Here is a 12872-nt window from a genome sequence, read left to right as displayed (position 1 = left end):
CCTGCCCTGTGTTCTTAAGGCTCAGTAGCCTGACCCTACCACTCCAAGGCTGACTCCTCCTGTTTGTTTGTTTGTTTGTTTTTGGCTTTTGGGGCCACACCTGGAAATGCTCGGGGGTTACTCCTGGCTCTGTGCTCAGGAATTACTCCTGGCAGTGCTTGGAGAACCATATGGGACGCCGGGGATCCAACCTGGGACGGCCATACACCCCGCTGTACTGTCGCTCCGGCCCCTCCTCATTTTTCTTTATTGATTTTGTTTTGGAGCCACACCTAGCGATGCTCAGGGGTTATTTCTGGCTCCTTGCTCAGGAATTACCCCAGCTAATGCTTGGGGGATCCTGTGGGATAACCAGTTTGAACCCAGTTAAACCCACCTGCAAAGCCAGTGCCCTTCCATCTGTACTACCTCGGCACCCATGTCCTTCTATCTGAAATGTTCCCGTTTTCTGGCTTTGGAAGCAATTCTTATTTACTGGCTGAAATTTTAGTCTCCAAAATTTTCTTAAGCAGAGCAGCTTGATTTCCTGGAAACTTAGAAGAATGGAGAGAATTACTGTGGAGCTTAATCAGCAACAACATAAGCTGTATTTTTCTTTTTTTTTCCTCTGAAATAATAGACGCTCCTTTTTTTTCTTTGCCTGGGGGCCCCCCCTCAGTGGTGCTCAGGGGTTGTTCCTGGCGAGGCTCAGGGGGCCATATGAGATGCAGGGCATGGAACCAGGCAAGAGCCCTAACCACTGTCCTCTCCTCCAACCTCTTCCATCAGAAGCTTTTGTTTTTTTTCTTTTTTCCTTTTTTTTATTGGATTACCTGAGATACAGTTACAGAGCTTTCATGTTTGAGCTTCAGCCGTAAAATGATCAAACACCCATCCCTCCACCAGTGCTCATTCTCCACCACCAATGTCCCCAGTATCCCAGAGGCAGGGGGAGGGTTGGGATGGGGGACAATTTCTTCTATGGCAGGCAATTTCCCCCACACTCTCTCTCTACTTTGGGACATTATAGTTTGCTCGAATTTTTGCACCATCATTCAAGCCTGCCTGTCAGGGGCAGATGCTAGATAATTTGTTTTCTATTGCTCACTTAGAATACGTGCTTCTGGAATTCTAAGATTGTAAATAGGGATCCAGGGACATCTCTGTAGGGCACTAATCCTTTTGGGGATTCAATTGGGAACCCCTGGACGAGGGCCTGAACCGGGGCCTTGCTTATAGAAGCCCAGGGTTGCCGGGGCTTCACCCTCAGAAGCTTTATAAGGCCAGAAAGCACTCGGTGTTCTTCCCCGTGTAGATGGTGTGTGGTGTCAAGACGCTTTTCCTTTCTAACCATTGTTTGGGGACCTTGTGTGATGCTGTCTCTCCGTTTTTAGTGCTCTCACACTGGAGGACGAGAAGCGGACCCTGGCGTATCTGATCAACGGCTTTATAAAAATGGTAAGGATGGGGAGGGCGGGGCTCCGTCAACCCTCCTCCTGTGAAAGCAGTTAGTGGCCTGTCCCTGGGGGCTCCTTCTGTCTTTGCTGGGGGAAGATGAAACCGGAAACCCTCTTCCGGGAGCCAGCACTTGCCCAGGGGTGGGGCGCCCCCAGCCCCCTGTGTCTGGATGGAGCTCTCCCGGGAGCTAGCTCGGGGCTGTGGGGTCATCAGGACCTGCCGTCCTGGCCTCTTGGTGTCCACTGGGCAGGCTCAGGCTCACCTCCCAGAGCCTTGGGCTTCCTGCCCCCTCCCCCACTCCCCTGCAGCCCTCAGCCTGGGCTGATGCTCCTCGGCTTCATTCGGGTCACTGGCTCCTCCCTGGAGGAACTGGACTGTAGGAGGGAGTGGGCGCCGCAATTGGCCAGGTTTGGGAGGCACCCTCACCTCGCCCCCTCCCCACCCCGAAGGGAGAGGGGGAGCTCCTGGAAGTACCCCGTGAGCGCTTCGGGGGGCAAAGTTCGTGCTAGCTGTTCCTGCTGTGCAGAACGCAGCCCTGAACTGTAAGCTTCAGACCCCTGTGCGTGTGCACACGCGTGCATGACTGTCACACCAGTGGTGCTCAGGGCTTACTCCGGGCTCTACGCTCAGAATTACTCCCGGTGCTGGGGATCCAACCTGGGCTGGCTACATGCAAAGCAGGCACTCTACCCACTATACTGTCTCCAGCCCCACCATGCGGGTTGTCTGGACCTGACCTCGGCAGAATAGCCACAGACGGACTCCCACAACTGGGGTCCAGTTGCTAGTGGGGGATGTTGGGGGTCGGGGGCCCACTGCATGTCCCTGTGGGCCTTTTCCTCACCCGCATGCCCTCATCCTCAGCGGCTCCCCTGAATTCTCATGTGGTCAGGCCACCAACAAGCTGTAGGCCTTTGAAGGCTGAGACCTCTAAATCCAGTGACCAGGCCTGCGTCCTGTTGGTAACCAAGTCACAGGGCCCCTGGGTGGGTGCAAAGCAGAGGAGCAGAATCCCAGAATCCCAGCCATGGGAGAGACCGTCCAGCCCAGCCTCCGAGGCCTGTCACAGGCTCTCAGAGCTGCCCAGATCGCCACTGACCACAGCCACAGCAGCTCAGCCGCTTGCAAAGTGACCTTGGCCTAGATGTCGGTCACCCCCACACACCGGACTGGGGTGGGGTCGGGGTCAGTGGGGAAAGACAAGCTCCAAAGGAAAGCTGGCCCCTCGGGCTCCCACAGCAGGAAACGGACCTGGGCTCTCCTCAGCTGCCTGCCACGTGCCCTTGACTTAGGGCTGATCACCTGGTGTTTACCACTGTGGCTTTGTCTGGAAGCCCTGGAGCGCTAATGGGAAAGAATGGGAGGAAGGAAGTGTGAAATCCGACCCTGTAATGGAAACAGCAGCCGGGCAGCCCTCTGGACAGAGCGGGTGCCCAGTGGAAGGTCTGGAGGGTGGGGGGGTCCCACAGGGCCACCTGTGAGCAGCTGAGAGTGGGGTACCCCCCTGGGGATGCAGAAAGGGGTGACTCTTCTCAGGGGAACCCCTACACCCAGGAATCACCAGACTCTGAAGCTGTGAAAAGTGTAAGACCAGTGCAAGCCATGGTCTTGCAGAAGTCGAGCGTGGGGCACAGGCTGTATGTTCCCTAGCGCCTAGCGCCCCCCCCCCCCCCCCCCCCGGTCTCGGTGTGGTCTACTCCGTGGCAGCATCTTTCTGCCGGCACCCCCTTAGCGCCAAGAAGGGCAACAAGGCAAGTGCTGGTAGGAGCACCTGAGGTCATGGCACTTTGCTTTAGAATTCGTCTCTGGGGCTGGAGCGGTAGCACAGCGGGGAGGGCGTTTGCCTTGCATGAGGCCAACCTGGGTTCAATTCCCAGCATCCCATAGGGTCCCCTGAGCACTGCCAGGAGTAATTCCTGAGTGCAGAGCCAGGAGGAACCCCGTGCATCACCAGGTGTTACCCAATAAAAGCAAAAAAAAAAAAATTCTGGTCGTCGTGTGTTTCGAAGCCTCCTGCCATTGCCAGGGTTTTCACAGCACCCATATTCAGTGATGGGCATTGAAAAAGCCAGTGTCCACTCCGGAACCCGTGATAGGAGATTTCAGCCATGTGCCGGGTAAAGTCAGATCTGAGGGGTATATTCCAGGGCCACGGGGGCTGGAGGGACAGCACAGTGGGGAAGGCACCTGCCTGGCACATGGCCGAACAGGTTCAATCCCCAGCACCCCCCAGGAGTGATCCCTGAGCACAGCCAGGTGTGGCCCTACACGGAATGAGTGTGTGAGTGTGTGTGCGCATGCATGCCTACTTTCTCTTTCCAATCCCACCCATACGGGCTCATAGGATGTGGGGCAGCCAGTCCTCCCAGCCCCTTGGCCGCCAGATAAAGCTCAGGTAGGACCCTTCCACTGGTGTGCGCGCCCCCTGTGGAGAGAGAGCACTTTGGGAAGAGCATCTTTGTCCTCGGTCCCAGGTCTCCTTCGGCCGTGACTTTGAACAGCAGTTGAGTTTCTATGTGGAGGCCAGGTCCATGTTCTGCAACCTGGAGCCGGTCCTGGTGCAGCTGATCCACGTGAGTCGGGCTTCGCCTTTATTTCCTGGGGGCTCCCAGGGGTCTGCCCAGCAGCCGCCCGCCCGGGGCGAATTCCACACCAGGCTCCTTCTGGCCCTGGGAGGTCCAAGAGGTGGTTGCTCCCAAGGTGAAACGAATCTGCAACTTGGCTTAAGTCTGCCAGGCGTCTTTGGGCGTCTTTCCTTGGGATTCACTTACGCTTATTTCTACGTGGCAGCAGCCAGTAGTTCATGCCAGCTTCAAGCCCCTTTTGTCCCAAGCAGCTAGACCCCAGCCTCCCTGAATCACAGCACCCGTGGGTAACTTTTCGGTCTTCCCCCAGGCCCAGACACAAGTAACGATTCTCTTTATTAAGAAGCTGGGGGGCTGGGGATATGGTGCTGCCAGCAGGTCAGTCTGTACCTGTGAGGCGAGTGCATCAGCAGCCTGATGATGCCTTCAGACTTCCAGATACCCCAAAATTGCTGCTGTGCCTTTGGCCAGGCCCCAAAAAACTTGGGGCAAAGTTTACCAAGAAAGTAAATGGCCAAAAGTTAGGTATGTGGAAGACACACCCACAAACCACCTCTAGCTCAGCTATATAGTTGGAGGCATGGCCTCTCTGGTTCCTGATCGAACTGCTTAACAGCCATGATCCCAGAGACTCAGAAACAAATATCAGACCCCAACAGCTTTTGGCAGAAATGCATCCGGTCGCTGCAATAGGTTAATGGTGCTGGATCACCTCAGGTGGAAATAGGTTTCGTGCCGTGGCCTGTTCCCCCTGGCCGCCCGGTGGCCATCATGATCCAGAGCCACTGGACAGTCAGGTTAGGGCCCGCAGTGACGAGACACGTGGGGCCTCATGGGAGGGGGTTGGATCCGGCCCTTTCCTCCCCATCCCAACGAGTCACCACCCACGAATGGCCTCTCTGGCTCCTGATCAAGCTGCTTAACGGCCATGACCCCAGAGACTCAGAAACAAATCTCGGAACCTAGTGGCTTTTGGCAGAAATGCGTCTGGACCTGCAGTTGGTTACTGTTGGCAGGCCACCCCAGGGGGGAAAGGGTGCGGTCCCTCTGCCTGCTCCCCCTAGGCGGCTCGGTGGCTGCCATCCTCCAGAGGCCACTGGACAGTCAGGTTTGGGCCCGCAGTGACGAGACACGTGGGACCTCACGGGATGGGGGTGGAGCCGGCCCTTTTCTCCCCATCCCAACAAGACCCCGAGTCGCCACCCATGAACAGCCTTTCTGGCTCCTGATCAAGCTGTTTAATGGCCATGATCCCAGAGACTCAGAAACAAATCTCAGAACCCAGCAGGCTTTGGCAGAAATCCTTCCGGATTTAATTGTTAAAATTTCAAAATCGCATGGCCACTACTGCAGCCACACAACATCATATATTATTCATAACCAGCAATAGAAAACAAACTGTCTACGTTGCCTTTTCAGCAGATCTGAGTGTTGGGGTAAAATCTCAAATAATAATGGTGGGTCTGGTGACAAAATATTGAATGTGATCAAAGTAGAGAGAGAGTAATGTGGAAATCATCTGCCCCACAGGTAGGGGGAGGGTGTGGGATGGGGGTACACTGGGGGTTTTGGTGGTGGAGAATGGGCACTGGTGAAGGTTACGGGTGTTTCATTGTATGACTGAGACTTAGACCCAAAAGCTTTGTAACCTCTCACGGTGATTCAATAAATAAAATCATAAAAAAAAATAAAGAAGCTGGGGGGCTGGAGTGATAGCACAGCGTGGAGGCCGCTTGTCTTGCACACAGCCAACCGGGGTTCAATCCCCGCATCCCATATGGTCCCCCAAGAACCTCCAGGAATAATTCCTGTGTGCAGAGCCATTCCTGAGCTTCGCCAGATGTGGCCCCAGAACAAGCAAAAAACTCCAAAATAATGATAATATATATACTAATAAGTTAGTTCAGGGAAAGGAGAGCTAATATAGGTCAAGGTGCAGCCAATATCGATTCAATACCCGGCACTGCATAGGGTCCCCCAACACTGCCAGGAGTGATCGGTTTGGCCTCAGTCTAGCACCACTTCCCCTAGTCAGAAGAAAGTGATATATAAATTTAGTCTCAGCCAGCCACCCGGTAGCCCAGCAGCGCGCATACTGTGTAAGCAAAAGACAGGGTGGAGAGAGAGTACAGCGGGGAGGGCACTTGCCTTGCATGTGGCTGGCCCAGGTTCAATCCCCTACGCCCCCTATGGTCCCCCATGGAGCCCCGCCAGGGGTAAGCCCTGAGCCCAACCAGGTGTGGCCTCAAAACCAAAATACAATCAATAAAAAGTTGGCAAGAGAGAATACAATGAATGCAAAACAAAACAAAACCAGAAGCTGGCTTTCTTGCATAGGGGCCGGTGCACCCCAGAGCGGGCAGTGCAGCCCCTGGCCCTCGGCAGCTGGTGGATCGCTGCTCCTTCTCTGCTGCTTCTGTATCAATGTCCGCATGGTGTTTGCCTTTCCTCACTATAGTGGCCCAGATGCCAGCTCCCTGAGAGCCCCCCATACCACCGCCCTGCAGTGTTCTGCCATCTGGCCGCACCGGGGCTTCTCAGGAAAAAAAAATGTGGTGCCTCTCTGGGTTTGCTCTGGCACCCCAATGGGGTATGCTGCGCCACAGCCTGGGGACATCGTGGGGGTGTTCTCTCAGACTTCAGTCCGTCCGGTGATGCCCACCCTGTTTTGTGTCACTGGATTTTCAGGTCAGGCTGTATTCCTCAGCTTAAGACCAAAAATAGGGACTTTGGGGCTGGAGCCATAGTCCAGCGGGATGGGCACTCGCCTTGATCCCCAGCACCCCGGAGGGTTCTCCAAGCCCCACCAGGAGTGATCCCTGAGCAGGGCCAGGTGTGGCCTCCAAACCAAAATAATAAGGGGACCAGAGCGATAGCACAGCGGGGAGGGCATTTGCCTTGCATGCGACCGACCCAGGTTCGAGCCCCGAGCACCACCAGGAGTAATTCCTGAGAGCAGAGCCAGGAGGAAGCCCTGAGCATTGTTGGGTGTGACCCAAAAATGAAATAATAATAATAATATAAAGCTAATAACAGGGACTTTGTAGAGTGGGGAGCCAGCATCTGCCTCGTGGGATTTTGGGGACTCCGGAAGCAGATGGGGAGTCCCTCCAAGACAAGCACCAGCCCAGTGTTGGGCGGCGCTGTGATGAGGTCCCGTATGGCTCTGTCAGTGCAGGCGAGTGGGCGGGGCAGGGTGTGACGTCTGCACCTCCGGTCTCTACATTCTTGAACTGCCCTTTGTGGGATTTCTAGAACTGGAGTTCATGAACCCCTGGCTGCCCGTTAAGCCAGAAAACGGTCACTTGGAATGCCCGGTGCGGGGCGCGGTGCCTGAGTGAGCGAGAATGCCTTGTGTTTCAGCCCTCCAGGGAGGTTTGCTCCAGCGGAGGGCAGACCCGCCCTGTGGCCCCAGAGGCGTTTCAGGGTTCGGTACCCGCTCAGCCTGGACCCAGTTAACTTGTACTGTTGCCTTTTCTGGGGCGAGGGTCCCCGCAACATGGCTGGCGGTCACCGGCCTCCGTCACCCTTTCACTCACCCTCTCCCTTTTTGTTGGCTGCAGAGCGTCAACCGGTTGGCCATGGAAACCAGGAAAGTGATGAAAGGAAATCATTCCAGAAAGACGGCCGCGTTTGTGCGGGTAAGGTCCCGAGATGAGAGCGGCTGGCCTTGAACTCGGGTGGGAGGTTTTGTTTGCGAGTCTCTAAATGGCTCTTCCCAGAAAAAGACACAACATGGGTGGTTTCATATTGATTTTCCAGATGCATTTTCTTCGCTGGTCTCTGCACTCTCCGGCTTTTTTTTTTTTGTACTGTTCTCCAAAGAAGTGATCCAAAGCCTCTGAATTCCAATGAATGTGACGGGGAGATGATTTGGAGATGGCTTTGCAGGCCCTGGTGCCAGAGGCTCATCTCTGTGCCTTGTGCCCAACTGAAGGCCTGAGGTCTCGGACCTTGTTTGCCTTCTGACCGGGCTCCCGGCCCCGCAGGATCTCGTGGGCCCCCTCAGTTGAGTTCCAGGCATCCAACCTGGGTTCCCTTTGAGCCACCTCCCCCACCCCTAAATCTCTCAAGATAAAGAAAAATGCAGCTTCAGGGCTGGAGCAATAGCACAATGGGTAGGGCATTTGCCTCGCACGCAGACGGCCCCAGCTTTTCCCAGAATCCCATAGGGTCCCCCGAGCACCTCCAGGAGTAATTCTTGAGTGCAGAGCCAGGAGTAACCCAAAAAGGAAAAAAGAGAATGCAGCTTCTTGCAGTCCATATCCAGGGGGGTCGGTTGGTTGGTTTGTGTTTCTGAGTTCTGTCTGGGGGGCCACACCAGATGGTACCCAGGGGACCAGATGAGATGCCGGGGATGAAACCCGGCTTGGCTGCACACAAGGCAAGTGCCTGACCCGCTGTACTAACTCTCCAGGACCCCTGTTCAAGTTTTGAAAAATGAAATCGTGCCCCAAAAGGTCATGATGAGAAGCAGCATTCCTGTCCTGCCTCTTCTGTCCTCTGCCTTCAGTGAGAGGCCTCCAGCTTTTTGTCACGGCTGCCATACTTTTAAGTCGTTGTAAGAACACCGGCTTCAAGCACTGATTTAAACAGCTCTGCCGTGCGGCCAGAGGGAGAAATGGCACGGGAGGTGGGGCCCTTGCCAGTGTCAGTGCACGCTGGTTCAGTCTGGGCACTGCTTCTGGCCTCCTGAGTACACTAGGGGTCACTCCTGAGCACTGAACCAGGAGTACCCTGTGCACCACCTTGGTATGGCCCAAAGGCCACCCGCAGAGAGCTGCTTCCCCAGTCCTCCCCTCCCGGGGTGGCCGCTTTTTTTCCTGGGACAGTGATGAGGCATTTCGTTTCTTGTGTTTTGTTCGTCTGCTGCCCGAGAGGCAGACAGAGCTGACAGAGGGGGGAGACAGGGGCTTGAAAGGGAGAGTGGACGTCGCTGCCCTTATGACGGGGCGTGGTGCCGGGAATCAGGCCCGAGCCTCCCAGGGAAGGGGCGCCCGGACGCTGAGCTGCCTGCCCACCCGCCCGCCCGCCCCGGGTGGTTGTGGCAGATGGAAGCAGGTCACTGGCCAGCCGGCCACCTCACGCCTGCCCTTCCTTCCAGGCCTGCGTCGCCTACTGCTTCATCACCATCCCCTCCCTGGGGGGCATCTTCGCGCGCCTCAACCTCTACCTGCACTCCGGCCAGGTCGCCCTCGCCAACCAGTGCCTCTCCCAAGGTGAGCCTGTTTCGGAGGCGTGCTTGCTCACGGACGTGAGTGTGTGTGTGAGTGTGAGTATGAGTTTCTGGGTATGTGTGAGTGTGAGTGAGTATATGTGAGTGTATGTGTGTGAGTGTGTGTGTGGGTATAAATGTGTGTAAGTATGTATTTGTGTGTGTGTGTGTTTGTATGTATGGGAGTATAAGTGCATGAGTGCGTGTGTGAGTGTTTGTGTGTGTGAATATGTATGTGAGTATGAGTGTGTGTATGAGTGTGTGCGAGAGCGTGCGTGTGTGGATTCCATTAAGTGCCCCGTTCCCTGCCGATAGCACTGAGGCCTTACCGGCATGCTCTGTGGGCGCGTCAGTGGGTGACATGGGGGTTTCTCTACACAGCGTTTCCCAGCATTACCTCCCTGGGGTGGGCTCGCTGGCATGCTTGGGGGGTGGGGATGGGTAACGTCAGCTGCCGTTGGAGGTGCCTTCTCTTTGCCCCCTTAGAGATAGGTTTCCAGGGCAGGTGCTGAGTGACTTTTTTTTGGTTTGTGAGAGAGAGGTAGTAGGCCCCATCAGTTTGGAAACAGACAAGAACTTGGCCTTGGATTACAAAACTGAGATTATAAATTCATGGGGGTCTGATGAGGTGGCATCCGTGTGATGTGAGGCCTGTGCTGGGGACTCCTGGGCCTCTGGGAGGGGTGAGGCGTGGTGACCGTGTCCATCCAAACCATAAATGTTGATGCTGTTGTACACATGTGACCAGAATATGATAAACTTTTAAAAACAAAAAAAGCAAAAACATGAAACAAGGGGCCCAAGCGATAGTACAGCCAGGAGGGTGTTTGCCTTGCACACGGCTGACCCTGGTTCCATCCTCGGCACCCTGTACGGTGCCCTGAGCCTTTCCAGGAGTGATCCCTGAGTACAGATCCAGGAGTAACCCCAGGTATTACTCCCAAACAACACAAATCCTAAGGGCCAAGGAGATAAGTCCAGGGTCAGGCTGTGCACCCCCAAGTGTCGCCGGGGGCCCCCACCAGCACCCAACCCAGGTAGCCAAGTGTCTCCCAGAGTGACCATCTCCAGCCCCCGGAGCACTGCTTGGGAGTCCTCCGCTATGTCCCAATCCCTGGCAGAGGTTTGGGGCTCCTCAGAACTGCACAGAGGGCCAAGAGCGCCTTTGTCTGGTCCTGGTCCGCCCACGGGGCCAGCCACGCGTAGGCACAGCCGGGTCCCCTGGGTGAGTCCTGAGCAGGAGGCAGCCCCGTTTAATAATTCAGCGGGGATTTTTCACTTGGACTCTTAGAGGCCACCGTGCTGACCGCTCAGCGCCAGTCACTGCTCTCCTGGAAGCCACACACACGGCCGCACTGGCCACGGCAGAGAACGCGCTCAATCGCGGGGAACGGGGGGCTAAAAATAGACAGACTGTGAGCATCCCCAGCAGCTGCGCTCAGCTGCCACAGGACCCTGGCCGCCAGCCCCCCGCCCCCATCCGGCAGGGCTGGCGGTGCCTTCCCGTGGGCTGCGAGCGAGGCTGCTGCGGGACGCTCAGCTGTGGGGATGGTGGGGATTCAGTCCGTCTTGCCTCTTCTCCCCCGTCCTGCTGCCCCCCCCAGTGTTAAGGGGACATTCTGGTCAGTCCTTGGGTCTTTGTCCAAGCGGCGGACAGGCGGGTGACGCCCGGGCCCCGGGGAGCTTTGTTCTTTCTGGGAGTCTCTTGCTCCTGTTCTGCCTCTCCAGGGTCTCCTGTTGGTTTCTATTCAGGGGGCTACCCTGGCAGTACTCAGGGCGTCCTCCCTGTTTCTGCACACAGGGATTGCTCCTGGTGGGATGCGCCAGGGGGTTGCACCTGGGCCCACCTTGTACATGGCCGAGCCCTCGCTGTTGTCCTGCCACTCCAGCCCCGTCTCCAGTTCCTGACCTCAGGAAGTTGTTTCCAAGCGGGGGGTCTTAAGAAGTCCAGGGGGTGGGGCTGGAGCGATAGTACAGTAGGGAGGGTGTTTGCCTTGCACGTGGCCAACCCAGGTTCAATCCCTGGCATCCCATAGGGTCCCCCAAGCACAGCCAGGAGTAATTCCTGAGTGAGTGCATGAGCCAGGAGTAACCCCTGAGCATCACTGAGTGTGACCCAAAAGGCCAAAAAAAAGAAACGCCGGGGGTTTTGGAGGGGCCTTGGGAAGGGGAGAAGAACCAGCCCACGCCGAGACCTCGGGACTGACTTGCCATCGGCACCAACAGCAGGACCTATTGGTTGGATGTCCTCGTTCGTGGTCACTGTCCAATGCGTCCTGGACAGGTGGGCCTGCTTGGTCCTCAGCTGGCCCATCAGCAGCGAGGGGGCGGTGAGCTCGGTTGCAGGGTAGAGAGAACAGGCCTCACGTCCCTGCCCTGTGGCCCATGAGCTGCTCAGTGAACACAACCTTGGTGGAGGCGCCTCGGGGCCCGCTGTCCCGGAAGTGAAGATCCCGGCTCTTCCAGCCCCGCTGGTGGTCAGCAGATCTCATTCCCGTCGGGGTGAGGACCCCTTCCCCACTTACGGAGGACTTGGCCCTGCCCTGCACCATCTGACTTCTTGGGCGTTTTTTGCATCTTCATCTTTCCAAGCTCGACTCACTCCCAAGCTGGGTGTTTAGGAAAACCGTCGTGGGCTCCTGACCCCCGCCGTGGAGAGTGGTGGCGGCACGTCCCGGACGTCACCGGGGCCTTCACACAGCCTGGCACGACAGCTGTGCCGTGAGCAGAGCGAGTGACGCGGCCACGAGGCAGCGGATTTTCTCCCCGACGGGGAGGGTCGGCCCCACCACGTGTCGCTGCACCGCTGCCATCTGGCCTGGCTGAGAGCGCACAGCCTGCCCTGTGGACAGGCCTCTGGCTAAGGAACGAGTGGGGACACTGGGAGAGGATTTCTCAGCCAGTGCAGAGTGGTTGCTGGAGGGGGAGAAGGTCCCCTCGAGGCCTGGTGTTCGGGGGCCAGTTGCCACATTGAAGAGGAAAGGAAACGAGCCGCGGGCCACGGCGTGGAAGGAGGCGTGCGTGGTCTCCTGGCCTGTGGGATGGCCGTTCAGCACAGAGGAAGGCTGGGGCTGACGAAGTGCAGGCTCCTTGTCTCTGCGGACCCCACCTGCCCGACGGGGAGCCGAGAAAGAGAACCTTGTCTCCTGGCCCCGGAGAGCCGCGTCCCTCTCTTCACCCCGCCACGTCTCCCAGTTGTGGGAGGGGGAGGAAGTCCAGTCCAGATGCTTTTGATGGGCGTCTCTGTGGGGGGCTGGAGCGATAGCACAGTGGGTAGGTCATTTGCCTTGTATGCGGCTGACCCGGCCGACCCGAGTTCGATTCCTCCGCCCCTCTCGGAGAGCCCGGCAAGCTACCGAGAGTATCTCGTCTGCACGGCAAAGCCTGGCAAGCTCCCCATGGCGTATTTGATATGCCAAACAGTAATAAGTCTCACAGTGGGGACGTTCCTGGGCCCGCTCGAGCAGATCGATGAACAGACAGTGGGAGGGTAGTGCTCTAGTGCTCTCTGCAGAACATGCCCGACAGGAAAGCTTTCCCTCGAGTCTGGAGGCCTCCTGAGTGGGCACAGCCAGCGAGGTTGGGGGGACAGTCTTGTGTGGGCTGCCACCTGTGGCTCTCGTTCCTGTCTGAGC

At 56.9% G+C, this 12872-nt stretch overlaps 1 protein-coding gene across 1 annotated transcript in view; it reads left to right on the top strand.

Moving 5' to 3' along the window:
* Positions 1-12872, top strand: part of VPS35L (VPS35 endosomal protein sorting factor like) — a 57074-nt gene that overhangs the window by 33692 nt on the left and 10510 nt on the right. Inside the window, exons 23-26 of the mRNA XM_056138788.1 lie at positions 1374-1437; positions 3912-4010; positions 7586-7663; positions 9127-9241. Of these exons, the coding sequence (XP_055994763.1) occupies positions 1374-1437; positions 3912-4010; positions 7586-7663; positions 9127-9241 (356 nt within the window). The remainder of the gene's footprint in view (positions 1-1373; positions 1438-3911; positions 4011-7585; positions 7664-9126; positions 9242-12872) is intronic.

This window comes from Sorex fumeus, unplaced genomic scaffold, assembly GCF_029834395.1.
Source record: "Sorex fumeus unplaced genomic scaffold, SorFum_2.1 ptg000130l, whole genome shotgun sequence".
In the NCBI taxonomy this organism is placed as follows: Eukaryota; Metazoa; Chordata; class Mammalia; order Eulipotyphla; family Soricidae; genus Sorex; species Sorex fumeus.
This window is presented reverse-complemented; position numbering and strand designations above follow the sequence as displayed.